Genomic DNA, 27,503 nt, shown 5'->3' with positions numbered 1-27,503 from the left:
CACAAATTCCATATCATGTAAGTCAGAGGTAATAAATTTGATTCTGTACAGCAGCGATGTGCATCCCGGTACAGAGCAACACCCACAAAATGCTGGAGGAGCTCAGCAGGTCAGGCAGCACACACGGAGGGAATAAATAGTCAAAGTTTTGGGCCAAGATCCTTCATCAGGATGGGAAGGAAGAGGGAAGAAGCCAGGATAAGTAACTGGGGGGTAAGGGGGTAAGGAGTACCAGCGGGCAGGTGATAGGTGCAGCCACGTGAGGGGGAAGTTGGGTGGGTGAGGGAGGAGGAATGAGGAGGTAGGTGGGAGAGGTACAGGGCTGAAGAAGAAAAAGATCTGATAGAGGACAGTGGACAATTGGAGAAAGGAAAGTGGGAGGACACGAGAGATAGGTGATGGACATGTGAGGAGAAGAGGTGAAGGGGGAGCCAGAATGCGGAGGTGGGGTGGTGGTAGGGAAGAGAAGGGAAGGAGGAGCAGGGAGAAATTACCAGAAGTTAGAGAATTCAGTGTTCATGCCATCAGATTATTTGATCAGTTCTACTTCACACTGTACAGATCCGGGCTGCGGTGCAGTTCATTGACTATAAAACATTCTAAATTATTATGAGGTGTTGAAAGGAGGGGACATGTTTAACCCACTAATCCTGCACTACATTGATGACTACATTGGCGTTGCTTCATGCACCCATACTGAGCTCAACAATTTCTCTTCTTTTCTTTTTAAATCTTTTTATTGAATAAGTACGCAGAAGGTAAGCCATATAGGCACTAATACACTGTTAGAATATAATATATTACAGGAAATATTAATATAGAAAAAAATTAATACAAACAGTGCAATTTAAACATAAAATAACAAGGTAGTGTAATAGTATACTAATTTTTATATATATCAATAGAAAAAGAAAAAAAGAAACCCCAAAAAAACCCACCGTGCAACTAAACTAAAAAGCAAAGCAAAGCAATGGGCTAACTAGGAAACAAGTAGCGTTAAAGTACTTAAAATCACGTCCTCAAACCCGACCTCCATTAAAAACAGTTAAAAAAAAAACAAGAAGGGAATATAAATATGGACCAAGAGAAAAAAAATTACATTAAATGAAAATGTTGAATGAAAGATCTCCAGGTCTGATCGAATTTAACTGAAGAATCATAAAACAATTTCATCTACTTTGCCTCTAACTTCCACCCTGCTCCTAAATTCACTTGTGCATTTTTGACACCTCCCTCCTGTTTCCTGATCCCTCTGTCTCCATCTCTGAAGACAAACTGTCCACTGACATCTTTTATAAACCTACCGATTCCCACAACTATCTTCTCTCCCTGTCTCCTGTAAAAATGCTTTCCCCTTTTCTCAGTTCCTTCTGTCCTCAGGATGAAGCTCTCCTTTCCAGGACATTGAAGTTGAAGAACGGAGGTTCCCTTCCTCCACCACTGATGCTGCTCTCACCTGCATCTTCTCCACTTCCCAGACATCCGCGCTCACCCCATCTTCCCACCGCCTTAACAGGGATAAAGTTCCTCTTGCCCTTACCTAGTACCCCTTGAGCCTCTGCATCTAACACATCGTTCTCCACAATTTCTGCTATCATCAGCCGGATCCTACCACTAAACACATCCTTACTTTTTCCCCCTCCCTCCCCACTCCAGCTTCCTGTTTTTCATGGGGATTGCTCCCTCCCCACTAATCTCCCTACTGGCACTTATCCCTGCAAGCAACAGAAATGCTACACCTGCCCCTTTCATCTCCTCCCCTACCCCTATTCCAGGCCTCAATCTGTCCTTCCAGGTGAGGCAACCCTTCGCCTGAGAATCTGCTGGGGCCATCTACTGTATCTAGTGCTCCTGCTACGGCCTCCTCTACATTGGTGAGACATGATGTCAACTGGAGGTCCACTTTATTGAGCACCTCTGCTCCATCCACCAAAAGCAGAATTAACCAGTGGCTAACCATTTTAATTCCTATCCCCGTTCCCATGCCGACAAGTTGGCCTATGACCTCCTTTTTTGACAGGACAAGGCCACTCTCTTTCCCCTTCCTTTCCAGTCCTGAAGAAGGGCCTCAACCTCAAGGCATGAACATTGATTTCTCCTTCTGGTAATCTTTATTCCCTCTTCCCCTTCCCTCTTCTTCTATTCCCCACACTGAGCTCTTCTCATCATCTGTCTGTCACCTCCCCAGGGTGCCCCTCCTTCTTCCCTTTCTCCCATAGTCCACTCTCCTCTCTCACCAGATTTCTTCTTCTCCATCCCTTTATCTTTCCCAACCACCAACCAGGCTTCACCATTCACTTTCCAGCTGTCCACCTTGCCCTCCCTCCACCTCTTTATTCTGGCATCTTCCCCCTTCTTTTCCAGTCCTGAAGAAGGGTCTCAAGTCCAAAATGTCAACTGTTTATTCCTTTCCACAGATGCTGCCTGACCTGCTGAGTTCCTCCAGCATTTTGCATGTGCCTCATTAATCCTTCATCTCGGGTTCCATGTCCAATCTAAACTGAACGTTCGTACCTAGATATTCAATTGGATAAAATGGTTCCATAGCTTTCCACTTAAAGCCTAAAGTACAAACATTTGTACATTCAATCTATTGCAGTCAATTGTATAATTTGTCCTAGTCACCGCTTCACTAAACTAGTTCCCACTGTTCTTTCTGTTTATAAAAAAGATTATATTTCTAATTATAAACGTTAGGTTGCTCAGTCTAGATGGCCACAAAAATATTTGAAGAACTGTTTTAAGCACAGAAGTCATGATCAAGTGGCATGTTCTGTGCTTAAGTGTATTTTGGTCTTCTGTTATTGCAATAAGGGATTAAACAAATCAAAGGTGTTTATGCAGCAGTCAGTCTGGGAACTGTTTCACACATGGGTCCAATCCAGCACACACTGGCTTCATATCGGAGCGCAGGGATCCAGGAATTTGCACTGGGGAAGAGACGCTGGCTATCCACTCTATCTAGTCCTCTTATTATCTTCTACATCTCTCATCTCCTTCTCTCCAAAGAGTACAGCCCTAGCTCCCTTAATCTCTGATCATAATGCATACTCTCTAAACCAGGCAGCATCCTGGTTAATCTCCTCTGTACCCTTTCCAATGCTTCCACATCCTTCCTATAGTGAGGCGACCAGAACTGGACACAGTTCTCCAAGTGTGGCCTAATCAGAGTTTTATAGAGCTGCATCATTACTTTGCGACTCTTAAACTCTATCCCTCGACTTATGAAAGCAAACACCCCATAAGCTTTCTTAACTGTGAGGCAACTTTCAGGGATCAGTGGACATGTACCCCGAGATCCCTCTGCTCCTCCACACTACCAAGTATCCTGCCATTTACTTTGTACTCTGCTTGGAGTTTGTCCTTCCAAAGTGTACCACCTCACACTTCTCCGGGTTGAACTCCATCTGCCACTTCTCAGCCCGCTTCTGCATCCTATCAATGTTTCTCTGCAATCCTTGACAATCCTCTACACTATCTACCACACCACCAACCTTTGTGTCGTCTGCAAACTTGCCAACCCACCCTTCTACCCCCACATCCAGGTCGTTAATAAAAATCACGAAAAGTGGAGGTCCCAGGACAGATTCTTGTGGGATACCACTAGTCACGACCCTCCAATCCGAATGTACTCCCTCCACCACCACCCTCTGCCTTCTGCAGGCAAGCCAATTCTGAATCCACCTGGCCAGACTTCCCTGGATCCCATGCCTTCTGACTTTCTGAATAAGCCTACCGTGTGGAACCTTGTCAAATGCCTTACTAAAATCTATATAGATCACATCCACTGCACTACCCTCATCTATATACTTGGTCACCTCCTCAAAGAACTCTATCAGGCTTGCTAGACATGATCTGCCCTTCACAAAGCTATGCTGACTGTCCCTGATCAGACCATGATTCTCTAAATGCCCAGAGATCCTATCTCTGAGAATCTTTTCCAACAGCTTTCCCACCACAGATGTAAGGCTCACTGGTCTATAATTACCCGGACTATCCCTAATACCATTTTTGAACAAGGGGACAACATTCGCCTCCCTCCAATCCTCCGGTACCATTCCCATGGACAATGAGGACATAAAGATCCTAGCCAGATGCTCAGCAATCTCTTCCCTCACCTCGTGGAGCAGCCTGGGGAATATTCTGTCAGGCCCCGGGGGACTTATCCATCCTAATGTATTTTAACAACTCCAACACCTCCTCTCCCTTAATATCAACATGCTCCAGAATATCAACCTCACTCATATTGTCCTCACCATCATCAAGTTCCCTCTCATTGGTGAATACCGAAGAGAAGTATTCACTGAGGACCTCGCTCACTTCCACACCCTCCAGGCACATCTTCCCACCTTTATCTCTAATCAGTCCTACCTTCACTCCTGTCATCCTTTTTTTCTTCACATAATTGAAGAATGCCTTGGGGTTTTCCTTTACCCTACTCGCCAAGGCCTTCTCATGCCCCCTTCTTGCTCTTCTCAGCCCCTTAAGCTCCTTTCTTGCTTCCCTATATTCCTCAATAGACCCATCTGATCCTTGCTTCCTAAACCTCATGTATGCTGCCTTCTTCCACCTGACTAGATTTTCCACCTCACTTGTCACCCATGGTTCCTTCACCCTACCATTCTTTATCTTCCTCACAGGGAGATAATGGATCTGAATGTGTGGCTGAGGAACTGGTGCAGGAAGCAAGGATTTACATTCTTGGACCACTGGGGTATGTTCCGGGGTAAGGATGAATTGTACAAAAGGGACGGGTTGCACCTTAATAAGCAGGGCACCAGCATTCTGGCAGCCAGGTTTGCCTCTGCAATATGGGTGTGTTTAAACTAAGTAGTGGGGGGGGAGGGGACGAACTGGAAACATAAGGATGGAGATAAAGGGAAAGTGAGAATAAGAAAAGTTAAGAATGATAGCAGAATCAACAGAGCAGAAAGCTCAAGAAGGGATTGTACAGTATGGCCAAGTAATATAGGAACTGATATGGGAGATGAGGGGAGTAATGAATTAAAAGTATTGTATATGAATGCACGGAGTATAAGAAATAAAGTGGATGAGCATGAGGCACAGTTGGAAATTGGTAAGTGTGATGTTGTGAGAATAACAGAGGCATGGCTTCAAGTGCACAGGGCCTGGGAAATGAATATTCAAGGTATACGTCCTATCAAAAGGACAGACTGATGGGCAGAGGGGGTGGGGTGGCTGTGTTGGTGAGGAATGATATTCAGTCCCTTGCGAGGGATGACATAGAATCAGGAGACGTAGAGTCAGTATGGATAGAACTGAGAAATTCTAAGGGTAGAAAGACCCTAATGGGAGTTATCTACAGGCCCCCAAACAGTAGTCTGGATGTAGGGTGTAAGTTGAATCAAGAGTTAAATTTGGCATGTCGCAAAGGTAATGCTACAGTTGTTATGGGGGACTTCAACATGCAGGTAGACTGGAGGAATCAGGTTGGTACTGGACCCCAAGAAAGGGAGTTTGTGGAGTCCCTCTGAGATGGATTCTTAGAACAGCTTGTACTGGAGCCTACCAGAGAGAACGCAATTCTAGACTTAGTGTTGTGCAATGAACCGGATTTGATCAGGGGCCTCGAGGTAAAGGAGCCATTAGGAGGTAGTGACCATAATATGATAAGTTTTAATCTACAATTTGAGAGGGAGAAGGGAAACTCGGAAGTGTCAGTATTACAGTTGAACAAAGGGAGCTATGGTGCTATGAGGGAAGAGCTGGTCAAAGTTCAATGGAACAATTCCCTAGCAAGGATGACAGTGGAACAGCAATGGCAAGTGTTTCTGGGAATAATGCGGAAGGTGCAGGATCAGTTCATTCCAAAGAGGAAGAAAGATTGTAAGGGGAGTAGGGGGAGGCAGTGGCTGACAAGGGAAGTAATTGACAACATAAAAATAAAATAGAAGAAGTATAACATAGCAAAGATGAGTGGGAAGCCGGAGGATTGGGAAACTTTTAAAGAGCAACAGAAGGTAACTAAAAGGGCAATATGTGGAGAAAAAATGAGGTACGAGGGTAAACTAGCCAAGAATATAAAGGAGGATAGTAAAAGCTTCTTTAGGTATGTGAAAAGGAAAAAAATAGTTAAGACCAAAACTGGGCCCTTGAAGACAGAAGCGGGTGAATTTATTATGGGGAACAAGGAAATGGCTGACGAGTTGAACAGATATTTTGGATCTGTCTTCACTAGGGAAGACACAAACAATCTCCCAGATGTAATAGTGGCCAAAAGACCTAGGGTAATGGATGAATTAAAGGAAATTTATATTAGGCAGGAAATGGCTGTTGGTTCTGAAGGCTGATAAGTCCCCGGGACCTGATGGTCTGCATCCCAGGGTACTTAAGGAGGTGGCTTTAAAAATCATGGACGCATTAGTAATCATTTTCCCATGTTCTATAGATTCAGGATCAGTTCCCGTGGATTGGAGGGTGGCTAATGTTATCCCTTTCTTCAAGAAGGGAGGAAGAGAGAAAACAGGGAATTATAGACCGGTTAGCCTGCCGTCGGCAGTGGGAAAGATGCTGGAGTCAATTATAAAAGATGAAATTACGACACATCTGGATAACAGTAACAGGATTGGTCCAAGTCAGCATGGATTTACGAAGGGGAAATCGTGCTTGACTAATCTTCTGGAATTTTTTGAGGATGTAACTATGAAAATGGACAAGGGAGAGCCAGTGGATGTAGTGTACCTGGACTTTCAGAAAGCCTTTGATAAAGTCCCACATAGGAGATTAGTGGGCAAAATTAGGGCACGTGGTATTGGGGGCAGAGTACTGACATGGATTGAAAATTGGCTGGCTGACAGAAAACAAAGAGTAGCGATTAACGGGTCCCTTTCGGAATGGCAGGCGGTGACCAGTGGGGTACCACAGGGTTCAGTGCTGGGACCGCAGCTGTTTACAATATATATTAATGATTTAGATGAGGGAATTGAAAGTAACATTAGCAAATTTGCTGATGACACAAAGCTGGGAGGCAGTGTGAAATGTGAGGAGGATGTTATGAGAATGCAGGGTGACTTGGACAGGCTGGGTGAGTGGGCAGATGCATGGCAGATGCAGTTTAATGTGGATAAGTGTGAGGTTATCCACTTTGGTGGTAAGAACGGGAAGGCAGATTATTACTTAAATGGAGTCAAGTTAGGAAAAGGGGAAGCACAACGAGATCTAGGTATTCTTGTACACCAGTCACTGAAAGCAAGTATGCAAGTACAGCAGGCAGTGAAAAAAGCTAATGGCATGCTGGCCTTCATAACAAGAGGAATTGAGTATAAGAGCAAAGAGGTCCTTCTGCAGCTGTACAGAGCCCTGGTGAGACCACACCTGGAGTACTGTGTGCAGTTTTGGTCTCCAAATTTGAGGAAGGACATTCTTGCTATTGAGGGAGTGCAGCGTAGATTCACAAGGTTAATTCCTGGGATGGCGGGACTGTCATATGTCGAAATATTGGAGCGACTGGGCTTGTATACACTGGAATTTAGAAGGCTGAGAGGGGATCTTATTGAAACATATAAGATTAAGGGATTAGACACGCTGCAGGCAGGAAGCATGTTCCCGCTGATGGCTGAGTCCAGAACCAGAGGCCACAGTTTAAGAATTAAGAGTAGGCCATTTAGAACGGAGTTGAGGAAAAACTTTTTCACCCAGAGAGTGGTGGATATATGGAATGCTGTGCCCCAGAAGGCTGTGGAGGCCAAGTTTCTGGATGCTTTCAAAAAAGAGATGGATAGAGCTCTTAAAGATAGTGGAATCAAAGGTTATGGGGATAAGGCAGGAACTGGATACTGATAGTGGATGATCAGCCATGGTCACAGTGAATGGCGGTGCTGGCTCAAAGGGCTGAATGGCCCACTCCTGCGCCTATTGTCTATTGACAAATTTATCCCTAACATCCTGCAAGAGATCTCTAAACATCGACCACATGTCCATAGTACATTTCCCTGCAAAAACATCATCCCAATTCACACCCGCAAGTTCTAGCCTTGTAGCCTCATAATTTGTCCTTCCCCAATTAAAAATTTTCTTATCCTCTCTGATTCTATCCTTTTCCATGATAATGCTAAAGGCCAGGGAGCGGTGGTCACTGTCCCCCAGATGCTCACCCACTGAGAGATCTGTGACCTGACCCGATTCATTAACTAGTACTAAATCTAGTATGGCATTCCCTCTAGTCGGCCTGTCCACATACTGTGACAGGAATCTGTCGTGGACACACTTAACAAACTCTGCCCCGTCCAAACCCTTGGAACTAATCAGGTGCCAATCAATATTAGGGAAGTTAAAGCCACCCATGATAACAACCCTGTTATTTTTGCACCTTTCCAAAATCTGCCTCCCAATCTGCTCCTCTGTATCTCTGCTGCTACCAGGGGGCCTATAGAATACCCCCACTAGAGTAACTGCTCCTTTCCTGTTCCTGACTTCCACCCATACTGACTCAAAAGAGGATCCTGCTACATTACCCACCTTTTCTGTAACTGTAATAGTATCCCTGACCAGTAATGCCACCCCTCCTCCCCTTTTTCCACCCTCTCTATCCCTTTTAAAGCACTGAAATCCAGGAATATTGAGAATCCATTCCTGTCCTCCCACATTCCAAAGACGTACGGGTTAGGGTTAGTGCGTTGGGGGTATGTTGGTGCCTGAAGTATGGCAGCACTTGCGGGCTGCCCCCAGCACATCCTCGGACTGTGTTGGTGATTGACACAAAACAAAGTACTTGTGACAAATAAAGCTCACCTTAAAGAATGGTGCAATTGAGATTAACGAGCTTCACAATGAATGATTCTACCAATAATCTAAACTAAAAATGCTATGAATTCTTGGAAACTTATTTTAGTCCCACATCCTTGCTAATTTGAGAGATTTTAGTTACCTTAAGTTGCATCCCTGCAGTTCAAGATCTTGGTTTCAATCCCCTTGGAGGCGCATTCATATCCATAGTCCCATTGAGGTAGTGCTGGCTGTCTTCCTTTGGGCACTAAAACAAAAGTCAATGTAGAAGACCCCAGAGGCTTATGTGAAAGAGCAGGGAGTTTTCCCTGGAGCCCTGGTTAGTGCAAGGCTGTATATTGGATACTGCTGTGGATGCTGACTGTGTCACTTCCTATTTAATCAGCATTTTGGGGCACCCCAAGACCATATATAATGAGAGTATGCCTCTTTTAAGAGGAGCTTCATAATCTGCACTGTTGACTTTCCATACAAGTGTTTTCAACTGTCTGTGACTGAGCTAACAGAAGGTTACAAGCCAGTGGCTGGGGAGTAATGGTCCTCTGCATGTGGAGAGATTGCTGGTGCTCACTTTATGGTCCTGCATCTGAAGAATGGGCACAGGTTAACTTACCTATACCCAGGGGCAAAACAAAAGAGCTTGGTCCTTGAGGTTTGCCAGGTCAAAGCACCCAAGCGAATCGCGCTGCAGCAGGCTTGAATGTGTGGAATGTGTGGCAACATTTGCAGGCTGCCCCTTGGGTGTGCTGATTGTTAACACAAGCAACACATTTCACTGAATGGTTTCATGTACAAATAAATCTGAATCAGGTCAAGGATGACTTCCTACAATAAATATGTCGTTCATAGATATATTCCCAAAAATAAACACATGGAATTCAACACAATTAAAGGAAGGACGTGGAGTTTTAGAGTGCAGTAGAGGTTCACCAGGATACTAACTGGATTACAGATTATTAGCTCAAGGTGGCAGCATCCATCATTAAGGACCTTCATCACTCAGGACATGCCCTCTCCTCATCACTACCATTCGGGAGGAGGTACAGGAGCTGGAAGATCCACACTCAACAATTCACGAGTAGCTCCTTCCCCTCCATCAGATTTGCAAATGGTCCATGAGCACCACCTCATAATTACTTTTTTTGGATTTTTTTTTTTGTAACTTACGGCAATTTTATGTCTTTGTGCTGCACTGCTACCACAGACCAAAAATTTCAGGTCATGTAAGACAGCAATGATAAACTTGATTCTGACAAACATGATTTGATTCCTCCAGAGCATCAGAGGCTAGAGGGAGAACAGATAAAAGTTTGTAAAATTATAGGAGGCATAGATTGGGTAGAAATAGAGGGCATAGTTTTAAGGTGAAAGGGGAAGCTTAATGGAGATGTGAGGATAGGTCTTATTACAGAGAGCAGAACACGGTGCTGGGGTGGTAGTGGAAGCAGATTGAGTAGAGAAGTTAAAGAGGTACTACACATGAATATGCAGGGGGAATGGAGGGATATGGATTGTAGGTAGTTAGCAAGTGCATGAGCCAGAAGTGGGGAGAGTCAGTGAGTCTTAAGGTGTTATCATTTCAGAGGACCTGTCCTGGCACAGCATATAAGTGCAATTACAAAGAAGGTACGGCAGCAGCTCTACTTTCTTAGGAGTCTGTGGAGATTTGGCATGACATCAAAAGCTTTGATAAACCTCTATAGATGTGTGATTTAGAGTATATTGACTGGCTGAATCACAGCTTGGTATGGAAACATCAATGCCCTTGAACAGAAAATCCTAAAAAAAAAAGTGGTGGATACGGCCCAGTCCATCGTGGGTAAAGCCCTCCCCATCAGTGAGCACATCGACACGGGGCATTGTTGCAGAGAAGCAGCATCCATCATCAGGGACCCCCAACTCCCTGGTCATGCTGCTGCCATCAGGAAGAAGGTACAGGACCCTCAGGACATGTGCAATTTTCCAGTCTTCTGGAACCATTCCAGAATTAATTATTCTTGAAAGATCATTACTAATGCCTCCACAATCTTTGACAGAACCCCAGGGTGTACACCATCTGGTTCAGGTGATGTATCTACCTTCAGACTTTCAGTTTCCCAATAACCTTATCTCCAGTTATGGTAACTTCACACACTTCATGTCTCCCGACACCTGGACCTTCCACCATACTGCTAGTGTCTTCCACAGTGAAGATTGATGCAAAATACTTATTCAGTTCATCTGCTATTTCTTTGTCCCCCATTACTACATTGTTTTCCAGTGGTCTGATAATCCACTCTCACCTTCCTTTTACACTTTATGTATCTGAAGAAGCTTTTGGTCTCCTCTTTAATATTATTGGCTAGTTTACTTTTGTATGTCAAAATGGTTGTTGTGACATTTCTAGGATGGTACTATAGTGGGTAGTGTTTGTCGCTCTCACTTTCAGCTTCCATCACTTGCGAAAAGGAGAGCTGAATGCGTGAGTCTCTCCCTGCCAGTACACAGCCTCTCTGACAGCAAGTAGTACCTCCTCACTGGTGACACACAGAAACTGAACTCCTTTTAGACTCAGGCTGAACTACAGAGAATGGGGAGGAGGTCTGGCCCCTGCACACGTAGCATGCAGGCCCGCTGACGTATGGACACGCCCTGGTGCTTGTGTACCAGATCCCCAGCTATGGATAAATAGCTCCACTGCCTTGTGGGCATCCTTAGGAGAGACGAAGGCTACAAGAATAAGCCCAGTTAGCAAATCCAGAGTGGAGCCCCCAAGGCGGATGGATGACATTGAACATCCTTATGGCAGCTCCTGCAGCCAAGTATATTGCTTCATAATTTTTCCTTTGGACCACACTGGTGTGGCCAAGAGAGGAATCTTGACGACTGGGCATCTCTGGATCTCCGTACCTTCTGCCCAGGCTTGTGATGATGCTGATCATCACCCATTCTCCTTTGAGACAGACGGTTGCTAATTACCACCACCAGCACTTTCATATTCCATCTTTTATCTTATTAATGCCTTTTTAGTTGCCTTCTGTTGGTTTTTAAAAGCTTCCCAATCCTTTAACTTCCCACTAACCTTTGCTCTATTATATGGCCTTCTTTGTATTTTATTTTGGCCTCAACTTCTCTTGTTAGCCATGGTTGTGTCATCTTTCCTTTAGAATACATCTTCCTCTTTGGGATGTATATATCCTGAGCCTTCTGATCTGCTTCCATAAATTCCAGCCATTGCTGCTCTGCTGTCATCCCTGCCAAAGTTCTTTTCCAAGCAATTCTAGCCAACTCTTCTCTCATGCCTCTGTAATTCACTTTATCCTCTTGTAATACTGATACAACTGACTTTAGCTTCTACTTCTCAAATTTCAGGGTGAATTCAATCATATTATGAACACTTACCCCTAAAGGTTCTTTTACCTTGAGCTCTGTAATGAATTCTGGTTCATTGCAACACCCAATCGAGAGTAGATTGAACAGATCCCACGATCTATGGACTCACTTTCAAGGACTTATACCATGTCCTTGATATTTATTTGCTTTTTTTTTAGGTTCTTGTGTATTTTCAGATTGTTGTCCACACTGTTGGGTGTGGTTTTTCATTAATTCTATTATGGGTATTGGATTTACTGAATATGCCCTAAAGAAAATGAGGTTCAGAGTTCTATATGGTGACTTGTATGTACTTGAATAATAAACCTTTGAACTTAATAAATAAATAAGCAATAAATATCCAGAACATGAGATGAAGAGTCCTTAAAAGTGAGTCCATGTTTAGTTTAGTGATAGGGCAAGCGAAGTTATCCCCTCTGGTTCAAGAGCCTGATGGTTGAGGGGTAATAACTATTCCTGAACTTGGTAGTATGTGTCCTGAGGATCATGTACCTTCTTCCTGATGGCAGCAGTGAGAAGGGAGCATAGCCTGGTATGTGAGGGTCCTTGATGATGGATGCTGCTTTCCTGTAACATTGCCCCATGTAGATGTGCTCAATGATGGGGAGAGCTTTACCCATGGTGGATTGGGCTGCATCCACCACTTATTGTAGGGTTTTCCATTCAAGGGCTTTGATGTTTCCATATCAGACCGTGATGCATCCAGTCAATATACTCTCCACCACACATCTATAGAAGTTTGTCAAAGTTTTAGATGACATGCCAAAACTTTGCAAACTTCTAAGAAAGTAGAGGCACTGCTGTGCTTTCTTCATAATGGCACTTGTGTGCAAAACCGAGTATGGATCCTCTGAAATGATAACACCCAGGAATTCAAATTTGCTGACCCTCTCCACCTCTGATGCCCTGATGAGAACTGGCTCATGGACCTCTGGTTTCCTCCTCCTGAAGTTAATAATCGGCTCTTGATCTTGTGGGAATGGGACCCCCTTCCGGGGTTTCACAACTGGCTGTAATTCAACATGCTAAGGGCACAGCCTAGGAGCTCAGCTCGCCTTCGGAGGGCCGCGATCACATGGCTCTGGAGATGGGCCGATCAGTGTGTCATGGGAGTCAGATCTATGGCTGTGTGCCCAGAGACCTGCGATCTTTGGGCACAGAGCTCGGAAGAAGTGATGCAACAGATTTTTAACATCATAAACCACCGGGCTGTTTGTTATGTCTCTCCTCTCGCTGTGAAACGGAGATACCTTTCCTCCCTTATTAGGGAGAGAGCAAGCCTGTGGTATGCCAAATACTAGATGAACAAGTAGTCTTCGGGGTACTGCAAGTATATGTCTTTGCAGCACGCTTGAGTGCTTGGCGGCAGGTGCCAATGCTTTTTTTTATTGATGGGGAGGGGGGGGATCATTGCTTGCTGCTGCTTACGCATGGGAGGGAGGGAGGGGAGGGGAGCTGGGGTTCTAACATTAAACTGTCATTCATTCTTTGGGGGCACTCCTCTGCTTTTGTGAATGGTTGCAAAGAAAAAGCATTTCAGGATGTATATTGTATACATTTCACTGGCATTAAATGTACCTTTGAAACATTTGAGTATTGCACCTGAGGAAAGTTAGCGTAGTAATTACAAAGGGGACAAATACTTTTCCAGCCTTCACACTTTTGATTTTTTTTAGTAAACTGTTGATGGGTTTTGGAATTTTTCTTTTGATTTGACATGATGCACAATTTTGCAGATTAGCTCAAAAAACCCTACTTCATATTTTAAAATCAGAAAATGAGACAATAAAATATGAAAACAATTGTGGGGGCAGAATACTTTTTCCAAGGCACTTTACTTACAAAGGAGGACTGCTTATGAAGCAGCTCACGGAATCAAACCACTTCCAATGGAATCATCTGAGCATGATTTGGCACTGCCAGAGATGGCGGAGCAGGGAATAGCAGCTGTTACACCTGTGCACCTGGCTGCCTAGAGGTTCTTGAGCAGCCACTCTAACCCTCTTCACAATTCACTTATTTTTCGGTTCAATGTTTTTGTAACGCTCACTGTTTGTGTACTGTATGTGCACCTCAACTCTGAAAACTAATTCAAAACTCAAATTGTAACAGGATTGCTTTTGGATAAAAATCCATTTGACAGAAATTAATTTAAAATCTTTTTTCATGTACTGTTATGAAGCTGGAATTCAGCAGGGCAATTGCCTAAAATATCAAAATCAAAAAGGTCAAACATTGAGAAGGAATAGTAAACCAGCTGTGATCAAGTTGTGGAGCAGACTCAATGAGCCAAATAGCCTAATTCGCTCCTATGTCTGATAAACAAGACTCGTCTGTTCTTTGCCTCATCCATTTATCTCTATCTCTTCCAGTCAAGGTAACGTCAAGCTGCGATGTCCTTACATAGTGGCTCAGACATGGTTGATTTTAGGCTCATAAGGATGGTTTTGGGGGAAGTTAGGGGGGCAGGTTGGGAGTTCAAGGACAAGGATGAGAGGAGTTAGGAGTCAAGGGTTAGCGGCAGTAGCCGGTGCTGACATGTCGGCCAGCAATCCCTGGTCGACAGCAGATTCTACAGATGAGGGATGGTGAACCCCACCCAACCACTCAGTGAACTGCCCTGGATCAGTGAGTCCCGGGTTTGGAGAGGCTCCACGTCAGAGGCCTGATGACTGCAAGTCTGCGACTGTAGGATGAAGGCCCATCTGTGTGGGAGCGGGTGGGAGGGAGGAAATGGGCTTGTTTTGCTGTTATTGATCTATTGCTGTTCCTTGTTGTTCTCCTGAACACTGAGAGCATGCTATTTTGGTGCCGGAAGGCATTGTTTGTGGGCTGTCCCTGCACGTTCTTGGGTGTGTTAGCTAATGCAAACAACATATTTCACTGTATGTTTTGATGTACATGTAGTAAATAATCTGAATAATCACATCTATATATTTCTGGAAATAAGTAATTTCTCGTAACTCAAAAATACTTGTACAATGGCTTTTTCAGGTAACTTAGTCTACCACACATCAGTACTTGAAGGGTAAATGAGTTATCTGACCTGTTGACATACAGTAGTCATTTTAGCAGAACTTCCCTGCTTGAAGGGAATAATTAGAATGAATTACTGCCTTCATTTTGAAAAAAGAACAATCACCTTGATCCTGCGATCTACCTTGGAATTGCTCCTTGGTTAGCAGTAAGTAGATTGGGTTCTTCATTGGAGATGCATAGATTTTGGCCAACTCATTTCAATGAAAGTTGAAATACTGTTCCAAAAACATTACAAATCGTGAAAGTTTAATTTTTGTACAATGAATTGTCCAATTTGAGATTCACAATATATTTGAAATAAAAAATATAAATTATAACAAAGTATTCATTCTCACTCAGTTTAAAATGTTGAAGCTGGGGTTAATAATATACATATATACATCTACCACCCCTCCCCACCCAAACATTCCGATTTAAAACCTACATGATTAGGGCAAACTGTAAATATATTCTATGTCTGCAACTTATTTCCCCCCAGAGAAATTACACAAAATCTAGGTAAATTAAAGGAATAAACACAAACTTTAAGGGTGTTTTTAATTAATTTTTCTGCAAAGGCAAAATACTTTAAGTAACTTAAAATAGATCTTAGAACAAGAAAATACTAAGTTCTCTAATTGTCTTACAAGCAGGGCCTTAAACAAAGATGACTTTATTTTATTAAGAACCTTGATTTAAATGGTACAAGATGAATTATACAAACATAATAAATAGATTTCCCTCTTACATTTATGTACAACACCAGTTGACTAAGAAGTTGTGGGGTGTAGAAAAGAGATCAGCTAATTAAAACTGATCTTTCTCCCCACCCAACTTGCCGTGTGTACAGGCTTTTCTCTTAATTTAAAAAAAAAACAAAAATTGTAAATGGTTGGTTTTGTCTCAGAAAGCAAATTAAATTTTTCTTTCAAAAGGCGCTCATCTTTTTTTGCAAGTTCCACCATTCTATGTGCAAACTTTGTCACTTCCTTCTCTCAAGAATCATTTCAGTTATCGCATAATACTGTCTCTGTTGAAAACGTAGCTAAAAGTGATGTCGCTGTCATCATTTTTAAAAAGGTAAATTCCCTCACTCTTCTAATAAATTCCAAAGTCTTCCACAAGATTAAAAAACCCATTATATAAAACAGGAGGGGACCAGGAAGGGAATAAAACAGAGAAAATGTAAAAGGAATGATGATTTCTATTCAAACCTAATGTGGCAGTCCAAAATAAAAGTTGTCAATTAAAATTAGGCTGCGCACTGATCTACAGTATAGCTCGATGTGCCACATGGAGAAAAATAAACTATGAAACATGCTGCAAAAGGAACACTTGATAACAGCACTATATAAGAGCACAATTTGGTGTGTTCAGCCTCAGGGATCGGGCTGACTTTCAGAATTTATCACAGGTATGGCGTGAAAACAATAGGTTAGTAGAGTCTGTCTCAACTACATTGCATACCGTAATAAAATCACAGCATAAAAAAGGTAAACAGAATACATGTCAAGGTTATCAAACTGTTCGCAATTCAAAGTCATCTATCAACTTTGTTCTACTTTTTTTTAAAATATATCAGCCATTGTTATACCTTAATGATACATTGGTCCTGGCTCTGGAAGTTATTCAATCACTATGTGGGTGAAGGGATTTGAATTTACAAGATATTTTTCCCCAGCTATAAACCTCCCCTATAAAAGAACATATTTTTTTAAACTTTTATATATTTAGTTTCTATGCAATTCAAATGACAGCACTTAGCACAAAGCACAGTGACCAGGTCCTCTAAATGCTTTCTCCTTGGAAGAGTCTTGGAGCTTGTAAACTCATTAGCTCTGTGGATGTATTCATCAATCAGCAAGCAGTGACTGTATTATGGTATGACTGATAGTTAAGCACACTGTTCTTTTGTTTCTTTGTAAAATGTTAGCCAGTTCAGTGGCAAGGCTTTCTCCCCCATGTAATGTAGTGTTGTACAACTCAGTAGCTTGGGTTCCAGTAGTTCTGTATTCTTTTCACTTGCAGGCTTCATACTCCAGTTTAAGTGCACATTAGTCCAGTCCAATAAGCCTGTCCTTTTCTTTAGGAAGATCTGAATTCTTACCACTCTGCATCTCCGATAGCTTTGGAAAAAACATAATCTCTCCCATTAAGGTTCATGATCCCATCCTTCAGGTGAAACTTCCACTTATTCTTACTCCGGTGGATCTAGAAACAACAATAATTGTTATGGTGAACAGTGCCACAAGGGTAACATAGATTTGCTTGATCCTCCAACCATCCCCAACTTCAAGGTCTCAACTTCTGATGGTTTTGAGGAACAACAACTTCCTTCTCTGTCATAGGAAGGGTTGAAAAAGCTCTACCTTACGGAAAGTAATCTAAGGAGAGGACTTTGAAACAATTAAGGGTTTTGATAGGGTGGACACAGAGGTATCTCTTGAGCAGTCTTCATATTCAGCCTCTTTTCCCAAATATGGGGCAGCAAAATAGCATAGCAATTAGCATAATGCTATTACAGTGCCAGCGACACAGGTTCAATACTGCTGCTGTCTGTAAGAAGTTTGTACATTTTCCCTATGACCGCATGGATTTCCACCAGACGCTCCAGCACAGGTTAGAAGGTTAACTGGTCATGTGAATGTAATTGGGTGGCACTGACTTGTTGTGTCAGAAGGATCTGTTACTGTACTATATCTAAAGATTTAAACAAGATTTAAGATTAGCTTTATTTGTAACAAGTACATCAAAACATTAAACCATACAGTGAAATGTGTTGTTTGTATTAACGACCAAAACAGTCCAAGGATGTGCTGGGGGCAGCCTACGAGTATCACCATGCTACCAGTGCCAACAGAGCATGCCCACAACTTACTAACACGTACATCTTTGGAATGTGGGAGGAAACTGGAGCACCCAGAGGAAACCCCCAGTCACAGGGAGAATGTACAAACTCCTTACGGGCAGCAGGAGTTGAACACTGATCACTGGCACTGTAAAACATTAAACTAACTGCTACACTACCATGCTAATCAACCATCAAGAAAGACAAGGGCAGCAATCAGAGGGAACAACATCTCCAAGTTCTCCTTCAAGTTGCATTCTATCCCAACTCGGGGAAGGCAATGTCCTGCTGAGAAATTCCAGAAGTTCCTTTCCAAAATCACAGTGGAAAGATCAAGCTTCTCTCAAAGGGCAATCTCAAGGGGTGAAAGTACAAGGAAAAAGCTTACCACTTTTGCAGAGTAACTAGAACAGGACAGTAAATCCGCTTTAATAATGTCATCCGCTTAGTGAAAAATGTAAATGTGAAAGAAATTGCTGTCCTCCTCATTTCAAAACTCTAAAGAGAAAATGCTGAATCTTATTGTCTGCCTACACTGCATTTTCTCTGTAACTGTAACACTTCATTCCGCATTCTGTTATTGTTTTCCCTTGAACTACCTTGATGCACTTTTGTAATGGAAAAAAATTGCATGAATGGTATGCATTGTAAAAAGGACATAAAATTAGCTGAAAATAATTTGATCTGTGGCTTCAACAAATGCAGTGATCTCAGGGGCAACTAAAACTATTTTCCAAAGTAGTCCAATTAAGAAAATTTTTAGAATGTTATAGACAGTTGAAATTCATGCCAGAGAAATAGGAAGCTGCTTCAAAAGCCAACATAAAGGATATGTTTCTTTTTTCTTCTTAGTGCCCAAAATAAACACATTGAATGGTTCATTACTGTTCATTCAGCAATCTGCCAAAGCAAATCAAATATCTTATTATCCACACGCGCTTCTTCTCCTTTCTGACTACAATTACTTTCAGTGAGACACATATGAAAATTTCAATCAAAGAATAAATATTAAGTCAACAAATCTTCATCTAGAACACTCCAAAAAACACCCTACCCAGTAGTCTGTTGCAGCTTCTGGAGAACTGCAAGTATCTTGCTTCCCTTCCATTCTTGCTGCAGGTTTCTCCCCAATCATCTGTGGCTTGGAAAATGAAAAGGGCAAGAAGTAGATGCAACTCCAGCTGCTGAACTTACTGGAGTAGCTGTAAAGATGCTCCTGCCATGATTTGCCCCTTATCCCCTCCTAAAAATGAGTACAGCTGGTCTCATTTGAACAACTTCAATAATATCTTCCTCTGCCCTGCCTGTAGCTGCTAATTTCAGTAGGACCTTAACTTCTTGAACACATTCTGCACTAGCTCCACTTGACAAATAAATCCTGGCATTCCCACTAGTTTTTCCATCAGCCACAAAAGCTCTGAGATGACTGCAAATATCTTGCATACATTCATAGTTTAATAATCTACATATTCATAAATGAAGACAACTGGAACATAGTTCACTGTATCAACAGCGACAGCTCAGGGCGTCAGAGTTCAGAATTCAATTCCAATGATGTCTGTAATAAGTTTGTACAAACTTCCTGTGAGCAGGTGGGCTCCTCCAGGTGGTCCGGTTTCCTGTCACATTCCGAAGATGTACCAGCTAGTAGGTTAATTGTGCTGTGATGGGATTAGGGTTAAATAGGCAGCTTGCTGAGCCAGAAGAGCCTGTTCCACACTGTATTTTTACTTTATTTATTTAGAGATTCAGCACAGTAACTGGCTATTCCAGACCAACAAGCCCACATCACCTAATTATAGCCATGTGACCAATTAACTTACTAATCTGTACATCTTTAGATTTTGGGAGGAAACAGGATCACCCAAAGTAAACCCACATGGCCATGGGGGAAGAAGTACAAACAGCAGCCAGAATTGAAACCTGGTCGCTGATGTAATAGTGTTACGCTAACTGTGACCCTACAATGCCACCATAAGAGGGAAATCTCATTTATTTATTTAGAGATAAATTGGCCCAACAAACAAATAAATAGCCACAGTAAAGGCCCTTCGGCCCACGATGTTATGCCAATCTTTTAACCTACTCTGAAGATCAATCTAACCCTTCCCTCCTACGCAGTCCTCCATTTTTTCTATTATTCATGTGCTTATATAAGGGTCTCTGTCTCTGCTACCATCCCAGGAAAGGCATTCCACACACCTATAATTCTCTGTATAAAAGATTTACCTCTGACATCCCCTTTTATTTTCCTCCAACTACTTAAAATTATGCCCCTGCATATTTGCCATTTCCACCGTGGCTATCCACTATATCCATGTCTCTTATCATCTTGTACACATCTATCAAGTCACCTCTCATCCTCTTTCACTCCAAAGTGAAAAGCTTTAGTATGTTCAACCTAACTTCATTAGACATGCTCTCTAATCCAGGCAGCATCCTGGTATAAATCCTCTGCACCCTCTCTAAAGTTCCCACATCATTCTTATAATGAGGTGAGCAGAAGTGAACAACTAAGGGTCACAACACCAATACTGTGGACAAGTAGGCCCGTTGACAAGAATCTGAATGGTCAAAGCAAAGCTAGCTACAGAATAAGTGCAGGTATATGAAATTAGTACATATGGTCAACATGGCCATGATGGGCTAAATGCCCAACTCTGGGTATTTGACTGACTAAATGAATATGGCAACACTGCAAAAAAAAATGGAGCACAGGTAGAAGATGGAGTATAACCCTGGTTTCAAGAGCCCTGAGGTTTTATTTTAGTTCCTAATATTTGCAGTTCCCCCATAAATTTCCTCCACAGACTCTTCAGTGTTTCCTGTAACATAATGACCAAGAATATATGGTCATTATGGTCATATATGGAGGATAAGAGTTGACCTGATAGAGGTATATAAGATGATGACAGGCATTGATCATGTGGATAGTCAGAGGCTTTTTCCCAGGGCTGAAATTGCTGCCACAAGAGGTTTAAGGTGCTTGGGAGTTGGTACAGTGGAGATGACAGGGGTAAGTTTTTTTACTCAGAGAGTGGTGAGTGCGTGGAATGGGTTGCCGGCAACGGTGGAGGAGGCGAACACAACAGGGTCTTTTAAGAGACTTTTGGATAGAGCTTAAGAAAATAGAGGGCTATGGGTAACCCTAGTAATTTCTGAGGTAGGGACATGTTTGGAACAACTTTGTGGGTCGAAGGGTTTGTATTGTGCTGTAGGTTTTCTATGCTTCTATGTTTCTAATATATGAAATTCTCAAGCTCTGATCCAACTAGTACTGCACTGTGTATATTTTTATTCACCCTGCTTTAATATTCTACGTTCCAGTTAATAAAGAAAATCATCCTATATTCCTTTATAACCATGTTGTTCCGTTGTCCTGCCATCTTTCAAGATTCTAGTAAGTACACTTCCAGTTTCCTTTGATCCTCCATGTTACTTAATAATCTCCCATTTATTGTATATTTTCATACCTTTTCACATCTGACCATATGCATTACCTCACACTTCTCACGATTAAACTTTTTTTTGCCACTTTCTTTTTTCTCTTTATCTGCAGCTAAGGGCAAGGGAGTTGTGGACATGCTATGCCAGTACCACGGGCTGCTCAGCACAATCTTCACTGATTTGATGCAATTTCACTGTATAAGTGACAAATAAGGCTAATCTTCATTTGTCTTCCTACTGAAGGAAGTGTTTGTCCACAATATAAACCACACAGCCAGATTTGTACTATCTGCAAATTATTTTATTATACTCTCTACAATTATATCACCGCTTCGGTTGTAGTCAGCCAGAGCTTTCAGTAGTTCAACAAACTGGTTCATCATAAAAAGAGAAAAATACACTCAGTGCTCTCTTTATTAGGTGCACCACTACAATTAATCCAAATATCTAATCAGCCAATCATGTGGCAGCAACTCAATGGATATAAGCATATAGACATGGTCAAGAGATTCAGTTGCTGTTCAGACCAAACAACAGAACGGGGAGAGAGATGTGATCTAAGTGACTTTAACTGTAGAATGATTGCTAGTGCCAGATGGGGTGGTTGGAGTATCTCAGAAACTGCTGATCTCCTGAGGTTTTCCCACACTACAGACTGTTTTTGCACCATTCTCTGTACACTCCAAAGGGTATCCAGTGAGCAGTAATTCCACAGGAGAAAAGGCATTGTTAATGAGAGGTGAGGGGAGAATGGCCACACTAATTCAGCTGACAGGAAGGCAAAAGTAACTCAAATAACGACATGTTACAACAATGGTGAGCAGAACAGCATTTCTAAATGCACAACCCGTTAAACCTTGAAGAGGATGGGGTGCAGCAGAAGACCATGAACATACACTCAGGGGCCACTTTATTAGATATAGGAGGTACCTAATAAATTGGCCACTAAGTGTAGGTACACAATGTATAATGAGAACTTATTTTGCAGTGCTCAATGGCTTTTTCCAGAAGAATTCATGATTTGCAAATAACTGCAAGTATTATCTCCAGCATACAGTGCTTTAATGAAAATTAAAATTGCGATTTCTCTATAATCTAACCCACCCGCATACACTCAAACCTCTATAATTCATACAAATCTAGTCTTGTATGAAAATTTTAAATGTCCAATAGATACCTAATTTTCCAGTCCGTTTACCTTTTGGGGAGTCTTCCTAAATCAGGAGGCAAATGCAAGGCTTTAATGTGAAAAAGGCTGGAACCACAAAACTGCAAATAAGCTTAATGCTGTCAGTTCTGATTAGAGACCAGCTCCAGAAAAACCTGGCCCACAGTACTTGCTTTAGAAAGCAAACCACTTACAAGTCAACAGAATAACTTTGCTAATGCCCAGAAATTGGGTAAGATTTCCAAACTCTAAATTCCGTAAGTTCCCATCTCAGATTATTTTGCAGAGTTAAAATAAACCAACCCTTCTCAGGTTCTGAAACGTATGGTCAATAGCAGCCAAGATGTTTCCACTCACTTTGTGAATCTCAGAATAAGCTGCTGCTATTCAGCACATAGTAAGTGAAACTGTGTCCTCTGCTGAGTTGGACACTGCCTGCCAGATGGTTCTGTTTGTTTTAATTGTGGAAGTTTCTTTTTATAAACCTTCCTGTGCTGATACAAATTCAATAAATAGTATAAATATATCAAACAAAACACAGCATCCAAAATCCTCTGAATAAAGTGCCACGAGTTAGGACTACCCGTACATGATTACTCACTCAAAAGACCTTATGCAGAACTAATCCACTACTTCATGTGATCATGCACTAACCATAATTCCTTAAGTCACAGAAGTAGAATCAAGCCATTCAGCCCATCAAATCTGCTCTACTATTCCATCATGGCTGATTTATTATCCCTCTCAACACGATTCTTTTGCCTTCTCCCCGAAACCTTTGACGCTCTTACTAATCAAGAACCAAACAATTTCCACTTTAAATATACAAAATGACTCTGCCTCCACAGCCATTTATGGAAATTAATTCCATGGATTCACCACCCTCTGGCTAAAGAAATTCTGCTTCATCTTTGTTCTGAAGGGATGTCTTTCTATCCTGAGGCAGTGCCCTCTTATCCTAGACTTCCTCACTATCATGCAACAATTGAATTATTGGCAGAAGTGTTTAGGCAGCGTGACTGCAGGGGGGATTGAGGAGAACCACAAAACATAGGTAAAGTTTTTATCACAGAAACCTTACACAAATTGGTGGAGCTATGAACAATTTACGATTGATGCAGAAGCACCTTGATACTACAGAGAAACCTGGAAGTATGATATAGGAACTTTCACCTTGTCATTCTCTGGAATGTTCAAGACTCACAACACTTATAAGGAATAAATCTGAAATTAGAGCCAAGCACATTGACCACAGTTAAGCTCTGATCTTCTGTAGGTTCTCACCTTATCATACTGGCACACTACGACATTTTCTGTGTCAAACAGTTCTTGGCCTTCTTCATCACTGACATCATCTTCACTGTTCAGTGGCTCCTAGGAGAGAATCAGAATAGACGATTAACCCACTTAAAAATCAATTTCCACAAATCAATCAAGCCCAGTTAAATGGTGCAGTACACAAAGACACTCACAATATATGCCCTACAATCCTCAGAATCTTCCATTCCTCCTCTCTGCTCCCTCAAGCCTTCCCTTTCCAACCACCACTAATAACTGTGGTTTCAATTGCCACCGCCCTAGTCTGGAATTCCTATCTTGACCTCTCCGATGCCCAACGTTAACTGTTATATGGCTGATTATACATATACAAAGCATCTTATTGAATTTCTAAACACAAGAGATTCTGCAGATGCTGGAAATCCAGAGTAACACAAAAAATGCTGGAGAAACTCAGCAGGTCAGCAGCATCAATGGAAAGGAATAAAAAGCTGTGTTTTGGGCAGAGACCTTTAATCAGGACTGGAAAGGAAGGGTAGGAAGCCAAAATGATGATTTTCTTTTGTGTTCAAGATACTATTTAAAGCAGTTTGGTAAGTAATAACTGCAGTTTGATAATGGAACATCTGCTTTACACATATCCATTACAACATTTTGACTCTGCACAATCTTGAAATAAAACAATAGTACTACTCCTGCAAAGAAAATTCCTGTCACAATACATGCCATCTGTTTACTCGCAATATTGTACCAAAGATGTAGATTTTACAGGAACTGTGGTTCAGAGCCATACACAGCTCCTTTTTGTTAAAAAAACACTTTGAATGTAGCTTTCAGAGACTCACAGAAAATACACTCTTTAAGTTCCCTAACTTCAGACTTAAATAGGGGAGCAGGAGCCACCTAGTGCATATGTGAGACTTAATTACCAGCAGCCATATTCTAACTTTGCAATGACACCATTAAATTGCCTGAGGCAGATGAACCAAAAAATGTTTTAAACGAGAAAGAAAAAGGTGATTTTCCATTTATTGTTAACACGGGCATACCATTTTGCTATATGTGAAAAGCATTGATCATTCAATACAAAATGAGTAATCTGAAATGTCACCACTAAATGAATCACAAGCTTTCACCTGTGCATCGTCCTGGATCACAATCAAGAAAGAACAAGGTAGCCATGTGAAAAATTATACAGAAACAGCCACATACATTAATTTCTGTATTGTCAGAATAATGACAAAAGAAGTTCTTTTAGTTACCATGAAAAATGAAAATAATCACCATATTCTGATGGAGAATTTAGAATATAGTGGATGACTGCACCTTTAGACAAATAACACAGACTTTAATAATGCAAATTCCAAATTCCTGAAGACTTATGGACTACAGAGCTCTTCTATACTTAGCAATAATGAGCCATGATACAGCCTAGTTTTTTTTCAATAAATTTTCTACAGTGTAGTATTCATTTCTAAACATTGTGCACATCTTGCAGATGTCTAATTTATGAACTTTATAACATACACTCAGTGGCCTCTTTATTAGGTACACCAGTACACCTACTCATTAATGCAAATACCTAATCATCCAATCATGTGGCAGCAATTGAACGCATAAAGCATGCAGACATCGTGAAGGGGTTCAGTTTTGTTCAGACCAAACATCAAAATGGGAAAGGATAGTGATGTAAGTGACTTTGACCACGGACGTTAGTGCCAGATGGCAAGGTTTGAGTATTTCAGAAACTGCTGATCATCTGGGAATTTTTAACGTACAACATTCTCTAGTATTTAGAGACAAAACACATCCAGTGAGCGTCAGTTCTATAGGCAAAAATGCCTTGCTAATGAGAGGGTCAGAGGAAAATGGTCAGACTGACTCAAGCTGACAGGACGGCGAGAGTAAGTCAAATAACCATGTGTTGTAATAGCGGTGTGCAGAAGAGCATCTCTGAACACACAAAATGTCAAAAATTTAAATGGATGGGCTACAGCAGCAGAAGACCATGAACATATATACTCAGTGGCCACTTTATTAAGTACAGGAGATACCCTAATAAAGTGGCTACTGAATGTATATCCCTTAGGGCCAATTGATTTGATACCTCGGTAACTTACCATTTATTAACTACTCAAGCTTTGAGACACATAAAAGTAAATTCTACATAAATCATAATAATACATAAATAGTTGCCACATTCCTCTTCAATGAAACCTAGCCACAGTTCCCATAATCTTTCTGGTGAATGCATAAGTGTTGATTTTACAATTCTAATACCACAGCTTTGATTTTATCTCTTCACATAAAACAGATAATCAATTTCCTGTTTTCCTAAATAACTAAATTGTGGCCTTTGATTGGTTTCGGTTTATCAAGCACAGCCAAACAACCATTTTGGAAATACATGTACTATACTGTATATATTTAGACCATCTGCATTACATTATGCATAATGCCTTTCACCCCCAACATGAAGGCCTTGTCCAACAATCCAAAAACATCAGTTTCACAAACACAAGAGATCTTGCAGATACTGGAAATCTGTCTTGATGAAGGATCTCAGCTCAAAATGTCAACATTTCATTTCCCTCCATAAACGCTGCTGAACTGCCATTTCCCTCTGCGTTTCATTTTTAGATTATTTTAAGCAGGTTTCAAGTGAAAAATAGAGACACTTCTATATTTTGTTTTAAGTATTGATAGTTATGTTCTCACCAGGGCTATTTGAGAAAAGGATTTGCATTTCTATAGTACCTTTGATAGCATTCTGCAGTCAATGAAATACCGGTAAAGTGTTCCCAGTCAACTCACAGGAGTAATGGAAGTGTGCCCACAAATTGAATCACAGTAACCTTCCACAACAGACAATGACTGCATAATTATTTTTTTTAACTTTAGCTTTGTCACATGTACCAAAAATACAAACAATGTGTTTTTGCATCAATGCCCAATGAAGTCCGTGGATGTGCTGGGGGCAGCCTGCAAGTGTCGCCATGTTTCTGGCGTCAACATAACGTGCTCACGACTTACACCTTTGGAAGGTGGGAGGAAACTGAAGCACCCAGAGGAAACCTATGCAGTCACAAGGAGAACATATAAACTCCTTAGAGAAAGCGGTGGGAACTGATCACTGTCGATTAAGGATTAAATATTGGCTAGTACATCGAGTCCCCTATCCTTTATTGAAATAGTGGAATATTTTACATTCTCCAGAGATACATTCTGCACCTCTTTTTGTTTTCTCAACCAAAACAAGGCATTTTTATTTCTAAACACAAAAGATTCTGCAGATGCTGGAAATCAAAAACAACACACTAAATGCTGGAGGAAGTCAGCATGTCAAGCAAAATGTACAAGGGGGTGGGATAAATAATTGATGTTTCAGGCGGAAACCCTTCATCAAGACTGGAAGGGGGGGGGGGGAAGAAGCCAGAATAAGGTGTGGGGCAGGGGAAGAGGAGGGTGATAAGTGAAGGGGAAGGTAGATGGGTGGGAGGTGGGATGAAGCGAGAAGCTGGGAGATGATAGGTGAAAAAGGTAAAGGGTTGAAGTAGTAATCTGATATCATAGGAGAAAGGGAAGGAGGAGGTGCACTAGAAAGAGATGATGAGACAGAATAAGAGG

General features: G+C 41.6%; 1 protein-coding gene across 5 annotated transcripts in view; it reads right to left on the bottom strand.

Moving 5' to 3' along the window:
* Positions 1-15,407: 15,407 nt before the first annotated feature.
* gtf2a1 (general transcription factor IIA, 1) overlaps positions 15,408-27,503 on the bottom strand; it is a 72,719-nt gene continuing 60,623 nt past the window's right edge. For all 5 annotated transcript variants that reach the window (XM_072273126.1, XM_072273136.1, XM_072273112.1 and 2 more), the window contains exons 9-10: positions 23,883-23,972; positions 15,408-17,346 (exon numbers count right to left, since the gene is read on the bottom strand). In XM_072273126.1, coding sequence (XP_072129227.1) covers positions 17,239-17,346; positions 23,883-23,972 — 198 coding nt within the window. In that variant the 3' untranslated portion in view covers positions 15,408-17,238. The remainder of the gene's footprint in view (positions 17,347-23,882; positions 23,973-27,503) is intronic.

The sequence above is a fragment of the Mobula birostris genome, chromosome 1, assembly GCF_030028105.1.
Source record: "Mobula birostris isolate sMobBir1 chromosome 1, sMobBir1.hap1, whole genome shotgun sequence".
In the NCBI taxonomy this organism is placed as follows: Eukaryota; Metazoa; Chordata; class Chondrichthyes; order Myliobatiformes; family Myliobatidae; genus Mobula; species Mobula birostris.
Note: the sequence above shows the minus strand (reverse complement) of the source record. Positions and strands in the feature narration are given on the sequence as shown.